At 45.8% G+C, this 24,237-nt stretch overlaps 1 protein-coding gene across 1 annotated transcript in view; it reads right to left on the bottom strand.

Moving 5' to 3' along the window:
• The window catches only part of LOC311242516 (voltage-gated inwardly rectifying potassium channel KCNH7-like), a gene marked incomplete at both ends in the record, with an annotated part of 129,548 nt that overhangs the window by 25,522 nt on the left and 79,789 nt on the right, over positions 1–24,237 (bottom strand). Inside the window, 2 exons of the mRNA XM_084331475.1 lie at positions 15,252–15,548; positions 23,903–24,136. Coding sequence (XP_084187601.1) covers positions 15,252–15,548; positions 23,903–24,136 — 531 coding nt within the window. The remainder of the gene's footprint in view (positions 1–15,251; positions 15,549–23,902; positions 24,137–24,237) is intronic.

Below are 24,237 nucleotides of genomic sequence, written 5' to 3'. Positions count from 1 at the left end.
AGGTCCCTACCAAAGACACATCGTTTTATATAGGGCCGCTATAGGGACATGTCCCTACCAAAGCCACATAGTTTTATATAGGGCCGCTATAGGGACATGTCCCTACCAAAGCCACATCGTTTTATATAGGGCCGCTATAGGGACATGTCTCTACCAAAGCCACATCGTTTTATATAGGGCCGCTATAGGGACATGTCCCTACCAAAGCCACATCGTTTTATATAGGGCCGCTATAGGGACATGTCTCTACCAAAGCCACATCGTTTTATATAGGGCCGCTATAGGGACATGTCCTACCAAAGCCACATCGTTTTATATAGGGCCGCTATAGGGACATGTCCTACCAAAGCCACATCGTTTTATATAGGGCCGCTATAGGGACATGTCCTACCAAAGACACATCGTTTTATATAGGGCCGCTATAGGGACATGTCCCTACCAAAGCCACATCGTTTTATATAGGGCCGCTATAGGGACATGTCCTACCAAAGACACATCGTTTTATATAGGGCCGCTATAGGGACATGTCCCTACCAAAGCCACATCGTTTTATATAGGGCCGCTATAGGGACATGTCTCTACCAAAGCCACATCGTTTTATATAGGGCCGCTATAGGGACATGTCCTACCAAAGACACATAGTTTTATATAGGGCCGCTATAGGGACATGTCCCTACCAAAGACACATCGTTTTATATAGGGCCGCTATAGGGACATGTCCTACCAAAGACACATAGTTTTATATAGGGCCGCTATAGGGACATGTCCTACCAAAGACACATAGTTTTATATAGGGCCGCTATAGGTACATGTCCTACCAAAGCCACATCGTTTTATATAGGGACGCTATAGGGACATGTCCTACCAAAGCCACATCGTTTTATATAGGGCCGCTATAGGGACATGTCCTACCAAAGCCACATCGTTTTATATAGGGCCGCTATAGGGACATGTCCTACCAGAGCCACATCGTTTTATATAGGGCCGCTATAGGGACATGTCCCTACCAAAGACACATAGTTTTATATAGGGCCGCTATAGGGACATGTCCTACCAGAGCCACATCGTTTTATATAGGGCCGCTATAGGGACATGTCCTACCAGAGCCACATCGTTTTATATAGGGCCGCTATAGGGACATGTCCTACCAAAGACACATAGTTTTATATAGGGCCGCTATAGGGACATGTCTCTACCAAAGCCACATCGTTTTATATAGGGCCGCTATAGGGACATGTCCTACCAAAGACACATAGTTTTATATAGGGCCGCTATAGGGACATGTCCTACCAAAGCCACATCGTTTTATATAGGGCCGCTATAGGGACATGTCCTACCAAAGACACATAGTTTTATATAGGGCCGCTATAGGGACATGTCCTACCAAAGCCACATCGTTTTATATAGGGCCGCTATAGGGACATGTCCTACCAAAGACACATAGTTTTATATAGGGCCGCTATAGGGACATGTCCTACCAAAGACACATAGTTTTATATAGGGCCGCTATAGGGACATGTCCTACCAGAGCCACATCGTTTTATATAGGGCCGCTATAGGGACATGTCCTACCAAAGACACATAGTTTTATATAGGGCCGCTATAGGGACATGTCCTACCAAAGACACATAGTTTTATATAGGGCCGCTATAGGGACATGTCCTACCAAAGCCACATCGTTTTATATAGGGCCGCTATATGGACATGTCCTACCAAAGACACATAGTTTTATATAGGGCCGCTATAGGGACATGTCCTACCAAAGACACATAGTTTTATATAGGGCCGCTATAGGGACATGTCCTACCAAAGCCACATCGTTTTATATAGGGCCGCTATAGGGACATGTCTCTACCAAAGCCACATCGTTTTATATAGGGCCGCTATAGGGACATGTCCTACCAAAGCCACATAGTTTTATATAGGGCCGCTATAGGGACATGTCCTACCAAAGACACATAGTTTTATATAGGGCCGCTATAGGGACATGTCCTACCAAAGACACATAGTTTTATATAGGGCCGCTATAGGGACATGTCCTACCAAAGACACATAGTTTTATATAGGGCCGCTATAGGGACATGTCCTACCAAAGCCACATAGTTTTATATAGGGCCGCTATAGGGACATGTCCTACCAAAGCCACATAGTTTTATATAGGGCCGCTATAGGGACATGTCCTACCAAAGACACATAGTTTTATATAGGGCCGCTATAGGGACATGTCCTACCAAAGCCACATAGTTTTATATAGGGCCGCTATAGGGACATGTCTCTACCAAAGCCACATCGTTTTATATAGGGCCGCTATAGGGACATGTCCTACCAAAGCCACATAGTTTTATATAGGGCCGCTATAGGGACATGTCCTACCAAAGACACATAGTTTTATATAGGGCCGCTATAGGGACATGTCCTACCAAAGACACATAGTTTTATATAGGGCCGCTATAGGGACATGTCCTACCAAAGACACATAGTTTTATATAGGGCCGCTATAGGGACATGTCCTACCAAAGACACATAGTTTTATATAGGGCCGCTATAGGGACATGTCCTACCAAAGACACATAGTTTTATATAGGGCCGCTATAGGGACATGTCTCTACCAAAGCCACATCGTTTTATATAGGGCCGCTATAGGGACATGTCCTACCAAAGACACATCGTTTTATATAGGGCCGCTATAGGGACATGTCCTACCAAAGACACATAGTTTTATATAGGGCCGCTATAGGGACATGTCCTACCAAAGACACATAGTTTTATATAGGGCCGCTATAGGGACATGTCCCTACCAAAGACACATAGTTTTATATAGGGCCGCTATAGGGACATGTCCTACCAAAGACACATCGTTTTATATAGGGCCGCTATAGGGACATGTCCCTACCAAAGACACATAGTTTTATATAGGGCCGCTATAGGGACATGTCTCTACCAAAGACACATCGTTTTATATAGGGCCGCTATAGGGACATGTCCCTACCAAAGACACATAGTTTTATATAGGGCCGCTATAGGGACATGTCTCTACCAAAGACACATCGTTTTATATAGGGCCGCTATAGGGACATGTCCCTACCAAAGACACATAGTTTTATATAGGGCCGCTATAGGGACATGTCTCTACCAAAGACACATAGTTTTATATAGGGCCGCTATAGGGACATGTCCTACCAAAGACACATCGTTTTATATAGGGCCGCTATAGGGACATGTCCCTACCAAAGACACATAGTTTTATATAGGGCCGCTATAGGGACATGTCCTACCAAAGACACATCGTTTTATATAGGGCCGCTATAGGGACATGTCCTACCAAAGACACATCGTTTTATATAGGGCCGCTATAGGGACATGTCCTACCAAAGACACATCGTTTTATATAGGGCCGCTATAGGGACATGTCCCTACCAAAGACACATAGTTTTATATAGGGCCGCTATAGGGACATGTCTCTACCAAAGACACATAGTTTTATATAGGGCCGCTATAGGGACATGTCCCTACCAAAGCCACATCGTTTTATATAGGGCCGCTATAGGGACATGTCCCTACCAAAGCCACATCGTTTTATATAGGGCCGCTATAGGGACATGTCCTACCAAAGCCACATCGTTTTATATAGGGCCGCTATAGGGACATGTCCTACCAAAGCCACATCGTTTTATATAGGGACGCTATAGGGACATGTCCTACCAAAGCCACATCGTTTTATATAGGGCCGCTATAGGGACATGTCCTACCAAAGACACATAGTTTTATATAGGGCCGCTATAGGGACATGTCCTACCAAAGACACATCGTTTTATATAGGGCCGCTATAGGGACATGTCCTACCAAAGACACATCGTTTTATATAGGGCCGCTATAGGGACATGTCCTACCAAAGACACATCGTTTTATATAGGGCCGCTATAGGGACATGTCCCTACCAAAGACACATAGTTTTATATAGGGCCGCTATAGGGACATGTCTCTACCAAAGACACATAGTTTTATATAGGGCCGCTATAGGGACATGTCCCTACCAAAGCCACATCGTTTTATATAGGGCCGCTATAGGGACATGTCCCTACCAAAGACACATCGTTTTATATAGGGCCGCTATAGGGACATGTCCTACCAAAGCCACATCGTTTTATATAGGGCCGCTATAGGGACATGTCCTACCAAAGACACATAGTTTTATATAGGGCCGCTATAGGGACATGTCCTACCAAAGACACATAGTTTTATATAGGGCCGCTAGGGACATGTCCTACCAAAGACACATAGTTTTATATAGGGCCGCTATAGGGACATGTCCTACCAAAGACACATAGTTTTATATAGGGCCGCTATAGGGACATGTCCTACCAGAGCCACATCGTTTTATATAGGGCCGCTATAGGGACATGTCTCTACCAAAGACACATCGTTTTATATAGGGACGCTATAGGGACATGTCCTACCAAAGACACATCGTTTTATATAGGGCCGCTATAGGGACATGTCCCTACCAAAGACACATCGTTTTATATAGGGCCGCTATAGGGACATGTCCTACCAAAGCCACATCGTTTTATATAGGGCCGCTATAGGGACATGTCCTACCAAAGACACATAGTTTTATATAGGGCCGCTATAGGGACATGTCCTACCAAAGACACATAGTTTTATATAGGGCCGCTATAGGGACATGTCCTACCAAAGCCACATCGTTTTATATAGGGCCGCTATAGGGACATGTCCTACCAGAGCCACATCGTTTTATATAGGGCCGCTATAGGGACATGTCCTACCAAAGACACATAGTTTTATATAGGGCCGCTATAGGGACATGTCCTACCAAAGACACATAGTTTTATATAGGGCCGCTATAGGGACATGTCCTACCAAAGACACATAGTTTTATATAGGGCCGCTATAGGGACATGTCCTACCAAAGACACATAGTTTTATATAGGGCCGCTATAGGGACATGTCCTACCAAAGACACATAGTTTTATATAGGGCCGCTATAGGGACATGTCCTACCAAAGACACATAGTTTTATATAGGGCCGCTATAGGGACATGTCCCTACCAAAGCCACATAGTTTTATATAGGGCCGCTATAGGGACATGTCCTACCAAAGACACATAGTTTTATATAGGGCCGCTATAGGGACATGTCCTACCAAAGCCACATCGTTTTATATAGGGCCGCTATAGGGACATGTCCCTACCAAAGCCACATCGTTTTATATAGGGCCGCTATAGGGACATGTCCTACCAAAGACACATAGTTTTATATAGGGCCGCTATAGGGACATGTCCTACCAAAGCCACATCGTTTTATATAGGGCCGCTATAGGGACATGTCCTACAAAGACACATAGTTTTATATAGGGCCGCTATAGGGACATGTCCTACCAAAGACACATAGTTTTATATAGGGCCGCTATAGGGACATGTCCCTACCAAAGCCACATAGTTTTATATAGGGCCGCTATAGGGACATGTCCCTACCAAAGCCACATCGTTTTATATAGGGCCGCTATAGGGACATGTCCTACCAAAGACACATAGTTTTATATAGGGCCGCTATAGGGACATGTCCTACCAAAGACACATAGTTTTATATAGGGCCGCTATAGGGACATGTCCCTACCAAAGCCACATAGTTTTATATAGGGCCGCTATAGGGACATGTCCTACCAAAGACACATAGTTTTATATAGGGCCGCTATAGGGACATGTCCTACCAAAGACACATAGTTTTATATAGGGCCGCTATAGGGACATGTCCTACCAAAGACACATAGTTTTATATAGGGCCGCTAGGGACATGTCCTACCAAAGACACATAGTTTTATATAGGGCCGCTATAGGGACATGTCCTACCAGAGCCACATCGTTTTATATAGGGCCGCTATAGGGACATGTCTCTACCAAAGACACATCGTTTTATATAGGGACGCTATAGGGACATGTCCTACCAAAGACACATCGTTTTATATAGGGCCGCTATAGGGACATGTCCCTACCAAAGACACATCGTTTTATATAGGGCCGCTATAGGGACATGTCCTACCAAAGCCACATAGTTTTATATAGGGCCGCTATAGGGACATGTCCTACCAAAGACACATAGTTTTATATAGGGCCGCTATAGGGACATGTCCCTACCAAAGCCACATCGTTTTATATAGGGCCGCTATAGGGACATGTCCTACCAGAGCCACATCGTTTTATATAGGGCCGCTATAGGGACATGTCCTACCAAAGACACATAGTTTTATATAGGGCCGCTATAGGGACATGTCCTACCAAAGACACATAGTTTTATATAGGGCCGCTATAGGGACATGTCCTACCAAAGACACATAGTTTTATATAGGGCCGCTATAGGGACATGTCCTACCAAAGACACATAGTTTTATATAGGGCCGCTATAGGGACATGTCCTACCAAAGACACATAGTTTTATATAGGGCCGCTATAGGGACATGTCCTACCAAAGACACATAGTTTTATATAGGGCCGCTATAGGGACATGTCCCTACCAAAGCCACATAGTTTTATATAGGGCCGCTATAGGGACATGTCCTACCAAAGCACATAGTTTTATATAGGGCCGCTATAGGGACATGTCCTACCAAAGACACATAGTTTTATATAGGGCCGCTATAGGGACATGTCCTACCAAAGCACATAGTTTTATATAGGGCCGCTATAGGGACATGTCCTACCAAAGACACATAGTTTTATATAGGGCCGCTATAGGGACATGTCCTACCAAAGACACATAGTTTTATATAGGGCCGCTATAGGGACATGTCCTACCAAAGACACATAGTTTTATATAGGGCCGCTATAGGGACATGTCCTACCAAAGACACATAGTTTTATATAGGGCCGCTATAGGGACATGTCCTACCAAAGACACATAGTTTTATATAGGGCCGCTATAGGGACATGTCCCTACCAAAGCCACATAGTTTTATATAGGGCCGCTATAGGGACATGTCCTACCAAAGACACATAGTTTTATATAGGGCCGCTATAGGGACATGTCCTACCAAAGCCACATCGTTTTATATAGGGCCGCTATAGGGACATGTCCTACCAAAGACACATAGTTTTATATAGGGCCGCTATAGGGACATGTCCTACCAAAGACACATAGTTTTATATAGGGCCGCTATAGGGACATGTCCTACCAAAGACACATAGTTTTATATAGGGCCGCTATAGGGACATGTCCTACCAAAGCCACATAGTTTTATATAGGGCCGCTATAGGGACATGTCCTACCAAAGCCACATAGTTTTATATAGGGCCGCTATAGGGACATGTCCTACCAAAGCCACATAGTTTTATATAGGGACGCTATAGGGACATGTCTCTACCAAAGCCACATCGTTTTATATAGGGCCGCTATAGGGACATGTCCTACCAAAGACACATAGTTTTATATAGGGACGCTATAGGGACATGTCCTACCAAAGCCACGGAAACATGAATTGTCCCTATCAAAGAAATTGCAGAATGAAAACTATAGTGTTACTTGTTGCCAAAGTGTACATGTAGGTTGCCAGCTGCATTAAGATCAGCAAGCAATCCTATTATCTGCAATATCCAATCAACAACCTGGACTTTCCTTCCTCCCTAAGATCATCTGATCATCTCTTTGTACCTAAAATAAAACTTTATTTACGCTCAAATTAGTGCCAAAAGGTCTAAGTGTCCCTACAAAAGCTTAAATCAAACCTACACCCCTGGGTATGTTGTGCTGGGTATGTATAAAGCAAATATTTTTATATTTCTCTAGGAATTAGGGGGTGGGGGGGGGGGGGGGGGAAGAAGGCGAGGGGGACTGGTTTTCACATTGATTATTTTTTTTTATCCACTTTTTCTCCCAATTTTTTTCTATTTTTCTCCCATCCCAATTTCGTATTTCCAATTCTTCCCTCCCCTGTCTTGAACGTTGCTAGACTATGCCTCCCACTGGTCGGCTGTAGTGAGGATTGAAGCCTTGCATCACGTGTCCCCTCTGGTACACGAGGAGGCAGCCTGTCGCATCTTTTCACCGCAGCAGCTCGAACTCTCAGTGGCGAGGAGTAACGTGTGGGAGGCTCACGCTGCCCCCGATACTTCCTGTTTCCGCCGTGTTTCCGCCGCACCGGCGTCACCCAAACGACCTGTAGGAGTCGCTGTCCACAACGTCCAATCCCCACCCACCGGCTTTCCCACCCTCTAACACTGCCAATTGTGTTAGTATGACGGCCGGCCAAGCCGGTAGCAACGCCCAGAGCTGGGCTCGATACCAGCATCTCCTGCGTTAGTGGCGAGCGCCTTGCCCACTGCGTCACTCAGCCGCCCCACATTGATTCTTTTTGAAGTTCCATGATGGCTATGGGAGTAGCAACAGTCAAGTGAACATGAACTGAAGAAGAGTTTGAACATGAACTGAAGAGGCGGCCGGGTAGCACAGCGGACTAAGCGTCTGTCTACAACCGCAGAGACACTGGTATCGAATCCGACACAAGTGGCACTGTCAGCGGGAGGGAAGCCGGTGGGGTGGTAATCTGGTCGTTGTAAACAGCGACTCCTACGGGTCGGTCAGGGCGCCTGCACAGCGAGGGAGGGAAATGGTGAAGGTAGTGTGAGCCTCCCACGCGTTACACTTCACCAATGAGAGTCCGCGCTGGCAGGTGAAAAGAGGCTGCTGGCTGTCTCCTATGTATCGGACAGTGATGTACCTGAACGCGTTCAATGAACGATCGTTCATGAACGCGTTCGTATTTTGGGCGAACGTGAACTGAACGTACTGATTATCCGCTAAATGAACGTAATTGAGAACGCGTTCATTCTCAGCGCTGTGTAACGGAGTTCAAAAGTGCGTTCATTCTCAGCACTGTTATAACGGCGTTCAAAGATGTGCCAGATTTCATATGTATTTCAGCCGAAACCCCTGTTAAAACACACCGTAAACAGGCTTTAAAATTATGTGGAAAACCAACCGATCTGGCAACGCGCCTGTACACCCCCTGCTACGTCATCAGACTCATCACAACAACAGCTGAATCTTGCGTCTGCGAGCAGAAGCCCAGAGCTGCGCAGCAGCAGGTCGAGAGCAGCACTCGCTCAGAGAACTCTACCTCTAGATGTCGGCGCTTGGGGATTTAAAATAGTTTAACGTTAAAGTCAGTACTGACTCAGACGGAAACAATCTAACGTTTGTCTGTAAACTTTGTCCACCCGGTTTGAAGAAGCAAGTCCCCACATCGACGCGACGACGTCGACAGCAACATTGAGAATATGCAAACGTCCTGTTTTAGTTTTCATAATAAAGACAATTCAAGCAAAGTTGTTCCTCATGTTTTTGAAAATATACTGTAGAGATGAAAGCTGCAGTGTGGACTGAATGCGCGGTGCAAAGCGTTATGGAAATGCCAGTATTCTGATTGCTGTCTGTGTGGTTCAATATTTTTTACAAATAATAGTTTGCAGCAACGTATTGAAAAAAGAACTAACAAAATGGGCCGTTCAATATCTCCTTTATGTTCGAAATGTCAAACAGACCTGGGTACCTACAGGCTACAGTCTATCACTACTTTTGGGAATCTAAGTGTTTATCCAGGTTCTGGGGCCAAGTGATTGATTGATTGATTGAACACTTTATTAACATATTGCAGAATGGGTACAGTATACAGCTCAGTCATGAATTGAAAATGGGGGACCCTGATGTAAACAAGACGAAAGTCTTTCTCTGGTCTGCATCCCCTTAACAATTGTATGTATTGAGCTGTACTGTCTGTATCAGGGTCCCCCATTTTCAATTAATCAGGACATACATGACATACAGATAGACAGTACTGCTACATCTATACATTTATGACATACCAGATTTGCAAATACAGTACTGTTTGTGATACAAAAAGAGTCCAGAAAAGAGAGTAGGCCTATATACATTTGACATAGAAACTGTACATTGGAGGAGGTTGGGTAGGTGGGGGGGACTGTACATTGGAGGTGGTTCGGGGGGGGGGGGGGGGGGGGGGGATAAGCCTCAATTTTTACAAATGTGGTATAGAGATGGTTTGCTTTTCCTTTTTGCTTGCTTCTTTTTGTTTTGTTTTTGCTTGCTTATGGTGTGGATGATGGCATAGAGATGAACTGGAGGACCCCCCCCCCTCCATTGTCCCAATGTGTGTTTTTGTAATGTAAGTAACTACGTGAAAAATCTATATAAAAAAAAATATATATATCAAAAAAGAACTAAATTAGTTCATTTTTGAAACCATGAACTTTAGTTCAAAATTTTGAATTATGAACTATGAACTGAACTAGTTCATTTAAAAAATTGTGAACTGTGAACTGAACTAGTTCATGTAGAAAGTGAACTTCCCAACACTGGTATCGGAGGGAGCTAGACTTCAGGGCTCCCTAGACCGGCCGGGGGGGGGGGGGCACATGCGCGCAATGACCAGGAAGGGGAGGGGGGAATTGGCATAACGACTAAATTGGGATGGGAGGAAATACAGAAAAACAGGAGGATAAAAAGTGGATAAAAAGAAAAGAGCATGAACTGAAGAAGACTGTGAACATGAACTGAAGAAGACTGTGAACATGAACTGAAGAAGACTGTGAACATGAACTGAAGAAGACTGTGGACATGAACTGAAGAAGCCTGTGGTTGCAGTCAAACCGTGGGTCCTGTCCTGAATAAACCACCGACGTATCATTCACGGTTCTATGGGTTTCGATGAACACTAAGGCAATGAAACCAAGATCCCGTTAACCTTCAGTACATAATGTAAACACCTGCAATTATGCCACATCAATGTGGAACGCCCTACCCAAAGCTGTAAAGGAATGTGAATCACTACCCACTTTCAAAAACACTCTAAAAAAACACCTACGGGAGACTGCAATTCGAAACTGGCCCCTGTAAATGTCCTAACACAACCCCCCCCCCCCCAATGTACAGTAAATGACCAAGTATGGTCTTGTCAATATTCCAATGTACAGTCTTGCTTGTACAGTTGTACAGTGTCCCCACCCACCCACCCCTCCTACCCAACCCAATGTCAGTTTCTACGTCAAATGTATACTCTCTTTTCTGGACTCTTTTCGTATCACAAACAGTACTGTATTTGCAAATCTGGTATGTCATAAATGTATAGATGTAGCAGTACTGTCTATCTGTATGTCATGTATGTCATATATGTCCTGATGAATTGAAAATGGGGGACCCTGATGTAAACAAGACGAAAGTCTTTCTCTGGTCTGCATCCCCTTAACAATTGTATGTATTGAGCTGTACTGTACTGTACCCATTCTGCAATCTGTTAATACAGTTTTCAATCAATCAATCAATGCTAAAACTGGAGTTACAAGGTTTCTACCCCACATCAGTGATCGTGGGTCTATGTGCTGTATGTGGTTTTCCGGGGGCACCGTGTAGCTAAAATCGGTAACACTTGCCTTCGAGAGAGAGAGAGGCACAGATAACGATCAAGTGCTTAGAGAACTAATGAGCGAAGTGCGGGAACAGAAGAGGTAAGATGGTAGAAAAGGGAGATTTGAGAGTCAAACGGAGAGTTCTTTACCATTCTGGAAGGACTTCCCTGCACTGAGGAGGCGTCAGGTCTGACACTTGAGTGAGTGACTGATGGTTGATCGATGGTTTGTTAACACGCAGCAGGGCCTCATTAGCTTCAGCTACTCGATCATTATTAGTGTGTCCCCTTCCGAAGTAACGCGTTACACTGAAAGCATTAGCTGAGAGACAACAGAACTGCCTGTGTTGTAGGGCTGACCTTCGAATTTTCTTTTGGAATTCGAAGCTTCGGGGCAGAGATTCAATTTTCATTCGAAGCTTCGAGATAAATTTTTTTATTCTTTTAATAATTTCTTTTTCTTTTTCTTTTTTTATGGTGTGGGACTTGTACAGCACGTTGTTCAACTTTGTCAGTGCTGTAAAGTTTAAACCTTTTTAAATCTTAGACAAACGAAACACTGCTTTCATGAAATATTGTAAGCCGTCATTTGATGCTTTATAAAAGCAGCACAATGAACACAAATCTGTCAGTGCCGAGTCCGACCTCATCTTAAATAACAAACAGCATTGCTTGTTGTAGTTAACAAAGAGAGGCAGAGTTGATTTTGCAAAAAAATAAAAAAATAAAAGAAATCATAATTTATATATATATATATATATATATATATATATATATATATATATATATATATATATATATATATATATATATATATATATATATATATATATATATATATATATATATATATATATTTTTTTTATAATCACATTTTATTTTCATATTCGAATCCCATGCCCATCGAACGAAGCTTCGAAGTATTTAAGACAGCCCTACTGTGTTGCTCACATTTTTCACAAAGTCACCCGTCACGTGACGACGTTTGAGCAGCATTACAGTGGAGCAGAGAGTTGTTGCCTCTAAAGTTGAACTTTTCACTAAACTCATGTGGTTCTTGGCTCGTGATCAATATATATATATATATATATATATTGATCACGAGCCAAAAAGAGAGAGAGTTATTGCCTCCTAATGTTTAACCTTTCACTAACCTCCTTCATGTGGTTCTTGGCTCGTGATCAATATATATACATACAGTATATATATACTGAATACATAGCGCGGAATACATATTTCCCGTACGCAGCGTTGGATCAATAAACGCGATCGATATTTGGAATGGCGATCAGGAATTGGAATCATCTTTTTGGAGAACATCTGATCTGAGGTAAGGAATCTATTTTACCAGTCTTGGGATAATCAAAGCTGTTTTCACAGAGTTATCAACGTGTGCCCTATGTGTGTGTGTGTGTGTGGTGCGCTGATCAGGAAATGAGAGATTCGATTTTTCAGCTCGCTTCTCTAGTGTGCATAAGTACACATATACTATCGATAATCTAGCGTTTATTTGAAAACTATTCATAAATAGGCCGAAAAATGACAACGTTTTTTGTGTATCCCAGAATATTCCAGTAACGGGCGATTATCACAGAATCTTTATATTTTCCTGAAACTTTCAAGAAAACGAGGGTTTTTCAAAACGGTATAAAACGGAAATGAACCGATTAAAAAACAATCCGTTTCGACAATGTTGACTGCAAACAAGTCATTGATAAGCGACGGCCAGATTAGACACATAATTAAATTTAAGACATAGTTTATGCCTTCACAACGCTATCATTGAAGTGGGTGCTGGCATTCAACCATGTTTTGAGACGGGGAGGCGTGGCATCCAAAGTGTTAAAGAAGACTTGTCCGGCCCATGGGGACATTAACTTGTGATTTCGGGCTTTACAAATAAATGTGATTTGATTTATGTGGTTCTTGGCCTGTAATCAAGAAGGGGAGGGGGGGGGGGATGACCTGCTGCCTGTCGATAATCCTCTTACTGTTTTATTACCACGCTGGGTTTGATGTTTTCATCCTAACCACACATAATCCTTGTTTGGTTTTTTAATAGGTGTGACATTCCACTTCTGGGGTTTAGGGATATTCAAGTTTTTCTTCATGTATTTATAGAACCCCTCCCCCAATTACCCTTTTTAGCGGAAACCTTCAGAGGGCGTTCGTGTTAATGAAAGCAGTTTGTATTCGAGTCCTCGCTAATTTACAGTCGGAATGAGTAAATAAAAATATATATATATATTGCAGATTTACAGCAACTGTAAACAGCTTTACAGGGCAGTAAATAACTCCAATGTGCAACAGTTTTCCACGGTGATTCAGATTGTGTTGCGTCTATCTTTCTCTCTCTCTTTCTCTTTCTCTCTCTCTCTCTCTATATATATTATATATATCTTTATCTCTCTCTCTATATCTTTCTCTGTGCTGTCCTTTTGGTTGTGTCAGAAAGGCATCTCCCTCTCTCCTGTTTGTCTGTCTGTCTTTCCATCTCTCCCTTCCACTTTGTGTGTCTCTCTCTCTTTCTCTCTCTCTCTCTCTCTCTCTCTCTCTCTCTCTCTCTCTCTCTCTCTACCCCCCTCCCCCCTCTCCCCCTACCTTTGGTTCGGGAACTAGAACCTTTGATGTTCGTCCTAAAATAGGACAGCCTACCTGCCACCTGAGATGTTTGACGCAAGGTGCGAAAAACTGACGTCTGATGTTAAAAATTAGACGTCTGGTGTTTTGAAGGTGAGGACGGAGGGAAACGATTATGACGAGCGCGAAGCTCGTCTCCCGAGGAGGCATCTGCCACGTGTCCGAGTCGGAAATAAATGCAAGGATGGAATACGAGTAGAATAATAGAATAATGTGACGATGATAACAACGTGAAAGAGTAAACAAAGGCCTCCATCTCACCTGTGGAGGAATTTACCATGAGTAAGGATGTACTCAGTCGAATGTAGACACAAGTTTATTTAGCTCAAACGGAGTATCAAGTACAAATAGGTGGAGAGTTATTGCTGGATGACTCCAGGAGAGACACTGGCCTAGTAGTATCCCCCCAAAGAGCTCCATAGTCCAGTAAAACCTAGGTCTTTATAGTAGAGAGAAAGGGATTGTGGATTGGATGGCCCTGGTATTGGATTGGAGGGGGAGCCAAGAGGGGGGGAGGGGGGAGTTAGAAGGAGGAGGAGGGGGTTGACCGGAGAGGGTTGAAAGGGAGGTGACAAAGGTGTATGAATGGGGGGAGGGTAGACAGATTGGAGAGGTGTGGGGGGGAATAATAAGAATGGGAAGGGGGAGGGCGGTCAGGTGGCGTAACGGAGATTGCGTTCGTCACCAACCCCGGAGCGGCTGTATTCGCCCGTTCGAATCCAGCTCACAGCTCCGGGGGTTGTCACCAGCTTGGCTGGCCGTTCACACTAATACAATTGGCAGTATTAGAGGGTGGGAGAAGCTGGCGGGGTGGGTCCGGGTCGTTGTAAAACAGCGACTCCTACAGTTCGGTCGGGGGCGCCTGCTAAGCGCGGATAGGACCTGAGGGGGATAGTGTGATCCTTCCACACGCTACGCCCTCTCAGTGAGAGTCCGCGCTGCCAGGTGAAAAGAAGCGGTTGATTGGCTGGACGTGTGTCGGAGGAAGCACGTGGTAGCCTCCACTCTCCCAGATGATCTGACTGTGGGGGTAAGTGTGCAGCGACCAGGAAGGGACTGGGAATTGGCATAACGACTAACATTGGGATGGGAGAAAATCGGAGGAAAAAGGAGGGGGAAAAAGACAAATAAAAAAAAAAAAAAATGGGAGGGGGGAGGGGATCATTATTCCACACACCTTTGTACGACTGGCTCTGTGCGCCGCCCCCGTCGCCCGCCTGCGCGTCCGTACTTCCGGGGCTCAGAGCGACGCCCGCGGCGTGGTCCCGGACCAACGGGTACCCCAGCACGCCCGCACACAGCGGCCTCTGCTCCTCCTCCTCCACCCGCCCTTCCTCCTCCTCCTCCTCCTCCTCCTCCTCCTCCTTGTGTCCTTCCTCGGTGACGGAGTCCCGGTTCCTCCTTCTCTCGGCCGCCGACGCCGCCTGGGAGCAGGCGAACAGCTGCCTCTCCCGCTTGGCATCGCAGTGCGCGTCTGGCGCCTCCGTGCTGTGGGCTCCTGGAGGGAGGGGGGGGGGAGCAGAGGCTTCTCACTCTTTTTGTCAACTCATTTCCCAGGACTTTTTCAATGATATTGATAACTGTTTTTAATTTAAAACATGATCACAAACCTCCCTACCTCAGTAAGTAACTGTTTTTTATTTAAAACATGATCATAAACCTCCCTACCTCAGTAAGCAACTGTTTTTTATTTAAAACATGATCATAAACCTCCCTACCTCAGTAAGCAACTGTTTTTTATTTAAAACATGATCATAAACCTCCCTACCTCAGTAAGCAACTGTTTTTAATTTAAAACATGATCACAAAACTGAACTCCCATATTAGATCTCAGTGCAGCTTTTGGTACTATTGATCACAACATCCTAATAAATCAACTTGAAAAGCGTATTGGTTTCTCTGGCTGTGTGTTGAACTGGATCAAAAAACATATATCAGAGGAAGGATGTTTTATATTAGTCTAGGAGGCCATACATCAGAGAAACATGAAAGCCGCTAGGGGGTTGCACAAGGGAGCTGTCAGCAATAAACAAATGGATGAACGATAACTTTCTCAAATTGAATGTGGATAAAACTGAAGTTCTATACTTGTTGGCCCCAAATCAAAAAGAGAGATGCTAACAAATAATCTAGGAAGCTTAACCACTTAAACCGGTGGTGACAAGTCCCGGTGTCATCCTGGACTCAGATTTGAACTTCAACCTCATTTAAACAAAGTAGCTTTCTTTCATCTCAGAAACACAGTGAAGGTACGACCATTCATACATCAAAATGATGCAGAGAAGCTAATTCATGTGTTTATATCTAGCCGACTAGACTACTGCAATGCACTATTCACTGGTCTCCCCAAGAAAACTACTGAAAGAATCCAGCTCATTCAAAACCCTGCAGCTAGACTACTAACTAATGCCAAAAGGAGGGAACACATGAGTCCTGTCTTAGCTACTCTACACTGGCTTCCTGTAACTTTTAGAATTGATTTTAAGGGGCTTCTCCTCACGTGGGGTATGGTTGGAAGCGGACACTCGTTGGCTACAACGCTGACCAATCATTTTCACCAACAACGGTGAGCGGTCAGTTCTCGAGCGTATACTGTCCGATATGGTAATTTTTTACGCGGGCCTGTAAAAAGACGCTCGCCTGACATATCGTCATGTAACTCGAGAACCGAGGCATTGGAATTGGTCGAGTGAGGTGCATGGCGTTCGAACGGTATATTATATGTTCGGCGAAAAATGCAGCCCTGAGCCGGTAGACGCTCGCAAAGTGCTGCGACGTGTGTGCATGGGCATGGCGGCCTGATTTCGGGCCGGTGCTTGGTAAGAGGTTTTTAAACAGTAATCCAGAACTATTTTATTGCACTGTAAAAAAACTGTGATTTTATAGTATGTCTCCACTTTATGTGCTAATTTCATCATTCATGTATTTTCTATTCTACTAAAACTGAATCTGACAAAATGGCATCCAATGTAATCAAAAAAGTCAATCAACGAACTCGATTCTTGTACCGGATCTCCTCTCTGGTAAACAAGAATACCCTGAAGACTCTGGCAGGAGCACTCATTCAAGGGTACTACGACTATGCTTGCACCTCATGGTACCAAAGCACCTCAAAGGTGCTAAAAACAAAATTACAAACATCTCAAAACAAACTGGTCAGACTACTGCTTGACCTTACTCCAAGAACCCACCTCACCCCTGCCCACTTTGACAACCTAGGATGGCTTAGAGTAGACGCCAGAGTACAGCGACTTGCAATGGGCCTGGTCTACAAGATACACTACACCACTAAGCTCCACAAATCATGTTAAACCCAGATTCGGCTCAAATAAGGGACTAAACACGTTTCGGAATTATGCCACATCTATGTGGAACGCCCTACCCACAGCTGTAAAGGAATGTGAATCACTACCCACCTTCAAAACCACTCTCAAAGAGCATTTACGGGAGACTGCAATTCAAAACTGGCCCCTGTAAATGTCTAAACCCAACCCCCTCCAATGTACAGTTCCCCCCCACCCCCCCGCCCCACCATCCTCCAATGTACAGTTACCCCACCCCACCTACCCAACCTCCAATGTACAGTTTTGCCCCATCAAATGTATTTAGACTATTTTTGTATCATAAACAGTACTGTATATTTGTAGATCTGGTATGTCATACATGTCTAGATGCAACAGTACTGTCTACCTGTATGTCATGTCTGTCATATATGTTATGATGAATTGAAAATGGGGGACCCTGATGTAAACAAGACGAAAGTCTTTCTCTGGTCTGCATCCCCTTAACAATTGTATGTATTGAGCCGTACTGTATTGTACCCATTCTGCAATCTGTTAATACAATTTTCAATCAATCAAATTCAATCAAATCAAACCAAAGTGGCCTGTTGGGAAAAACTGTGATTTTATGTCTGCTCATTTTACTCTTGCTATTATTTTACTTATTTTTACTTTTATCTCTACGCCCTCATACTATGACCTTCATCATGTTTATAATTATTAATATATCTGCATTATTTTATTCCACTTTATGCTTTGCTCTTGCTGCTTGTTTTACACAGATTTTATGTCTTATTTCTTACTGATGTAAAGCACTTTGAACTGCAATCCCCTGTATGAAAGGTGCTATACAAATAAAGTTATTATTATTACCTCAGTGTGTAACTGTATTATTTCCCTTTTTTGTATAATGATGTACTAGAATTGTTTAAACGTGTAATCTCAACGACAATGCAAATGAGGGTAAAACCTCAATGTTAATTTAGAAAATAAATAAAGGTTTCAATCCATCAACCAATCAATCAATCAATCAATCAATCAATCAATCAATCGATATCGGATGTTTTGATGGTAGAAACGGAGGAAAAGGGATTGTAAAAAGTGTGCCCTCCAGTGTTACAGTGAGACGGTGATACTGTAGTCAGAGAGAGGGCCCGTAACCATGGTTACCAATTAGAGATGCCTGAATCAATGCCAAACGCAGTGCTGCCGCCGCTGTGCCACGCGCGGACGCAGGCTCCAAACACCCAGCTCTCCCGTCTCTCAGAACTCTAATTACAAGTACTCCCCGCGGTGCGCGCCAAGCGCCAAGCTCTCGCCCGAACCTGCCAGTGAATCTGTCATTTAGAAATGCTGCATTACAGCCTCGGAGAGAGAGAGAGAGCAGAGGAGAGAGACTGGTACACATCGCTCCGGCGTGTTCAGGGTCTGAGCGGGCAAACGCAGTTAGAGCGTGGTTATCTTTTACACCGACTGGGCCCCGGTTAAAGGCTCAATCTGTGATCTAAAACCTAAACAAATGGGGTAGGCCGGGCCCCATCATCGAAAACAAGAAATAAGAACTTAAGGGCGGCTGGGTGGCGCCGCGGACATTGGCGCTCGTCACCAACGCAAGAGACACCGGGTTCAAATCCGGCTGTCGGCTTGGGCCGGCCGTCACACTGGCTCAATTGGCAGAGTCAGCGGGGTGGAAGTCGATGGGTGGTAATGTGGATGTTGTGGACAGCGACTCCTACAGGTCGGTTGGGGCACGCCTGCACAGCAGAGACAGGAAGTAGCGGGGGGTAGTGTGAGCCTCCCACACGTTACACCTCGCCACTGAGAGTCCGCGCTGGCAGGTGAAAAGATGCGACGGGCTGCCTCCTCGTGTACCGGAGGGGGACACGTGATGCAAGGCTTCTACCCTCCCTACGACCGACCTGTGTGGGGCATATGCGAGCAACGTTCAAGACAGGGGAGGGGAGAATTGGAAACAGCGAAATTGGGAGGAGAAAAATAGAAAATAAGGAGAAAAAGTTGATCAAAAAAATAAAAGAAATAAGAACTTGTTTTCATTCTCGACTTGATTGAATGCGTGGGAACATAAACTAATATCCCCACACAGTAATATAGCTGAAAAACAATCACAGATCCGGGCTTAAAGGAACACGCCGACATCATGGGGAATGTGCTTAAGGTTTTCTTCCGAGTCAGACAAGAAGATACTGTAGATACCAATCTCCTCTCTGTGCGCTCAGTAGAAAGCTATCCGACTGGGGCGCCCCCCGGTGGTGCACCACGTAAAGGCGCTTGCATTGTAATCGCAACGTCCTGGGTTCGAATCCGGCCCGGGACATGTGTTGCAGCTCCTCCCCATCTCTCTCTCTCTCTCTCTCTCTCTCTCTCTCTCTCTCTCTCTCTCTCTCTCTCTCTCTCTCTCTCTCTCTCTCTCTCTCCCAAATTTCCATCTGTCCTGTCAATAAAAGCACTTAAAATGCCACACAAAAAAAAGTTCTAAAATAATTTAAGAAAGCTATGCCGCTGCATGCTGGCCTAGCTTAGCACAAATTAATGGAAGCGGATACGGATCAGCTAGCCTAGCTTAAAACTCTGGGAGCGGTGCTTTGGGTCGACAGCTACAGTATAGGCTAGCTGATCCGTAGGCAGACACAGTACGATACAATAGCTGCGGGCGCTCGTTACTGTTGTGTGTGACGTGAAGTTCATTTGGTCTCTGGCTGCACATCCACACTGAAACTCAAAATCGGGTTCACTAAAGTATTTTGGGGGGGGGGGGGCGTGGCCCGGAACCCAGACAGACCTGCGGAGGATGATTTCCGCCCGTAGGACGTCCGCCTTCGAGACCCGAAAACGTCCTCCGTCTCCGAGTCGCTGCCGTCGTGGTACGTGGTCTGTGGGCACGGAGGAGCAGAGAACGTACGGCGTGAGGCAACAGGGGAAGATTCAAGATTCAAGAGGTTTATTTGTCACATACATACAGTACCAGTACAGGGCATATACAGTGACATGCGGGTGGCCTATGCCCGCTTTGATTGTGCACGAATACAATAGTAAATAAAATAAGTAGAAGATAATAAAATAGACATGATAAAATAGACATGATGAAATAGACATGTTAAAGCCCCGAGATGAATGCAATACAATGTTAGCTACAAATTAAGGGTCCTATGTACACACTACTATATACAATATACTGTTTTTAGTGTCTGTTGTGTGTGTGTGTGTGTGTGTGTGTGTGTGTGTGTGTGTGTGTGTGTGTGTGTGTGTGTGTGTGTGTGTGTGTGTGCATGTTTATGTTTACGTACGGTGTGAGACGGCGGTGATGATGGCACAACATCTACTATATAGCATGTGCACGGGAAAACACACTTACGCACACACCCACACACATACACACACACACACACACACACGTACACACACGTACACACACCCACACAGGGGCTAAATTGGACGATCCGTTCGTCTGTCTCGAATGAACATGTCACTGAACAGATTGCGGACGCGGCACCGCGGAGGTTAGGCTGCGTTGATACGCAGACGAGTCACTCCATCACAGCCCCACGGAGGAGAGACGCTCCATAATCCATACGACACGGAGAGAGAGACCTAATAGGGTGCAGAGCGACACGCCTCTCTGGCTCGGGGGGGGGGGGGTGTTTTCTCCAGGGCTCTCGTTGTCGGCAGTAATTATAATTATAACTTTTGCACGCAAAAAGGCCGACAAGGATAACCCGACGAAGGGCATCGCGCGCCGAGCGAGCGGGTTTTCCCCGAATAAAACGCCTTTTAACCCCGCACTACCTAAAACGGTTAACCCTTTCACTGCGACGATACACAAGGGGGGTTATAACCCTGTCACTGCCGCACTACCTAAAACGGTTAACCCTTTCACTGCGACGATACACAAGGGGGGTTATAACCCTGTCACCACCGCACTACCAAAACGGTTAACCCTTTCACTGCGACGATACACAAGGGGGGTTATAACCCTGTCACCACCGCACTACCAAAACGGTTAACCCTTTCACTGCGACGATACACAAGGGGGGTTATAACCCTGTCACTGCCGCACTACAAAACGGTTAACCCTTTCACTGCGACGATACACAAGGGGGGTTATAACCCTGTCACTGCCGCACTACCAAAAACGGTTAACCCTTTCACTGCGACGATACACAAGGGGGGTTATTATTATAACCCTTTCACTGCCACACACAACAGCAGGTTACCGTCGGTCGGTCGTGTGATAGTATAATAAAGGGTTAACCTTCTGCCGTGTGGCAGTGGGGAAAGGGTTAACGGCAAAGTGAAGACGACGAAGCGGTGAGGCAGTTTTTTTGGGGATTCACCGTTTTTGAGGAGGCGGGACGTCCCTATAGAGGTGGGGGGGGGGGGGGGGGGGGCGGCCGGTAACCAAACACGTCGCGGGTTCGATCGCCGCCCACCGACACTCCTCCCAACTGTGAGCTGGTGACTGGTATTACATCTACGGTGGTGCCCTGCCAACTGTGCCCAAGTGCCCTTGAGCAAGGCACTGTGACCACTGCGCTGCTGGCGACCCCTGCATGCGCTCTGACCTCTCTGATGTGATGCGTGTGTGTGTGTGGGGGGACGGGGGCCGGGGGGGGGGGGGGGTTGGGGGGGGGCGGCGTGCACGTGTAACTGGGAGGGATGTGCGATGTGACAAATTTCAATTGCCTTGTGTACACTGACAATAAAGTAATCTTCTTCTTCTTCTTAATTGTCAAGCCTCTCCTCTCCTCTCCTGGGAGGGGGTGCGGGTGGGGTGGGAGGGGGTTGGGGGGGGTTTGGGGGGTGGGGGTTGGTGGGTGGGAGGGGGTTGGGGGGGGGGCTGGTGCTAAAGCCCCACTGTTTGCAGTATGCAAAAGGGAAAAACGATCGCTCTCCCAGTCTGTACGCCGGTTGCATATATTAACACACACACCAACCGTTGATTATTATACACAATGGAAAATCTAGAAAAATTGCTTCAGGACCTCGGAGAATGGCGGGTTGCGTCACGTGGTGGAATCATTGTGATTTAAGGCTTTTATTAATCATCCGGGAGGAGGATTCTGTGGGGAATCATGTGCCGACTCATCAATAATCCCATGAACCCCCTGTGAAGAAGGCGGAGCGGCGTCGTGACGACGTCAAGCCGCGCCCGGTTATGACTCATCTCGGAGTGGGACGTCTTAGACATAGCGTCTTGAAGACGCCAGATGGTACAAGCGCAGGGGGAATGCTTCCGGAGCTAGCGGGGGATGGGGGGCGAGACTGCGTTTTTACCGCCGAGGTCTCTACACAGTGATTCGGGTCTAGGTTATCAACGTTGTTACCTTGGCAACGGTGCGTGAGTTCAGCGAGCACGGGTACCCCGGGATTCCATTGGCCGAGCGACCCCACTGTCTTCAGGAGTTTGTTTTCTTCTGCTTCGCAATATAGAGGCCTCACCTGTATGTCCTGCCTATTAACCCTTTCACTACCACACTACCAAAGGGTTAACCCCTTCCACTGTGACAATACAGACGGTTAAGCCTTTCACTACCACACTACAACCGTCTGTAGTGTGGTAGTGAAAGGTTAACCTTCTTTTTTTTGTGCCACTTTTTCTCCTTATTTTCAAACCTTATTTTTTCTCCCATCCCAATTTCGCCTCGCCAATTTACATTTACATTTAGTCATTTAGCTGAAACACTTTTATCCAAAGCGACTTACAAGTTCTGTACGACAGGTCATCAGGAAGGGCACAACTCTTATCAGCTGAGTAACAATATTCATCAAAGTGTTGCATGCTACAGTGTAGGTTAGTTTATTAGGACAAGTGTATGACAGTAAGGTTAGTTAGGGTTAGATCTTTTATTTTATTTTGTTTTCTCCCTTCAATTCACCCCTCCCCTGTCTCGAACGTTGCTAGACTATGCCTCCCACTGGTCGGCTGTAGTGAGGACCAAGCGTTGCATCACGTGTCCCCTCCGGTACACGAGGAGGCAGCCTGTCGCATCTTTTCACCTGTACAGCGCGATCTCTCAGTGGCGAGGAGTAACGCGTGGGAGGCTCACGCTGCCCCTGATACTTCCCGATTCTGCTGTACAGGCGCACCAACCGACCTGTAGGAGTCGCTGTCCACAACGTCCGATCCCCACCCACCGGCTTTCCCACCCCCTAACACTGCCAATTGTGTTAGTATGAACGACCGGCCAAGCCGGTAGCAACGGCCGAGAGCTGGGCTCGAACCCAGCGTCTCCTGCGTTAGTGGCGAGCGCCTTGCCCACTGCGCCACTCAGCCGCCAAAGGTTAACCTTCTGTAGTGTGGTAGTGAAAGAGTTAACAGGAACAGGCATCCCTGCTGGACCGTAAATGGTGCATTTATATAGCTTCACAATTTGTTGTTTGTCACATTTTACCCGTTCACTCACTCACACATTCACACACCGACGGGCGGAGGCGACCGATGCGAGGTGCCAACCTGCTCACCAGGAGCAGTTAAGGGTGTTACGTGTCTCGCTCAAGGACACGTCGACACACTGCCCGGGAATCGAACCGGGAACCTCGTCGTGGTTATAGGTTACCTTGGGTTGGTCTTCGCGGAGGTCAAAGGTCAGCTCCAGGTTTCTGAGGAAGTGGTCGGCGAACTCGGGATACATGTCCAGCACCTCGAGGATCTCGTCCCTCTGGATGGTGTGCAGGTCGCAGTAGCTCAGCGCCCGCACGTCCGCGTTGGACTTCCCCGGTTTGGCGAACAGGTGGATCATCTCGCCGAAGATGTCGTTCTTACCTGTTTTTTTTTTTTTTTTTTTTCAGGAGAGACGGAGAGGAAGAAGAGGGACAAGGAGCAAATCAGTTGACCAGTTGTGTCACAGGGAGGGGGGGGGGTCG

This window comes from Notolepis coatsorum, assembly GCF_963971535.1.
Source record: "Notolepis coatsorum genome assembly, chromosome: 1".
Lineage (NCBI taxonomy): Eukaryota > Metazoa > Chordata > Actinopteri > Aulopiformes > Paralepididae > Notolepis > Notolepis coatsorum.
The sequence above is the reverse complement of the archived record's forward strand: the minus strand, read 5'-3'. Positions and strand labels throughout refer to the sequence as shown.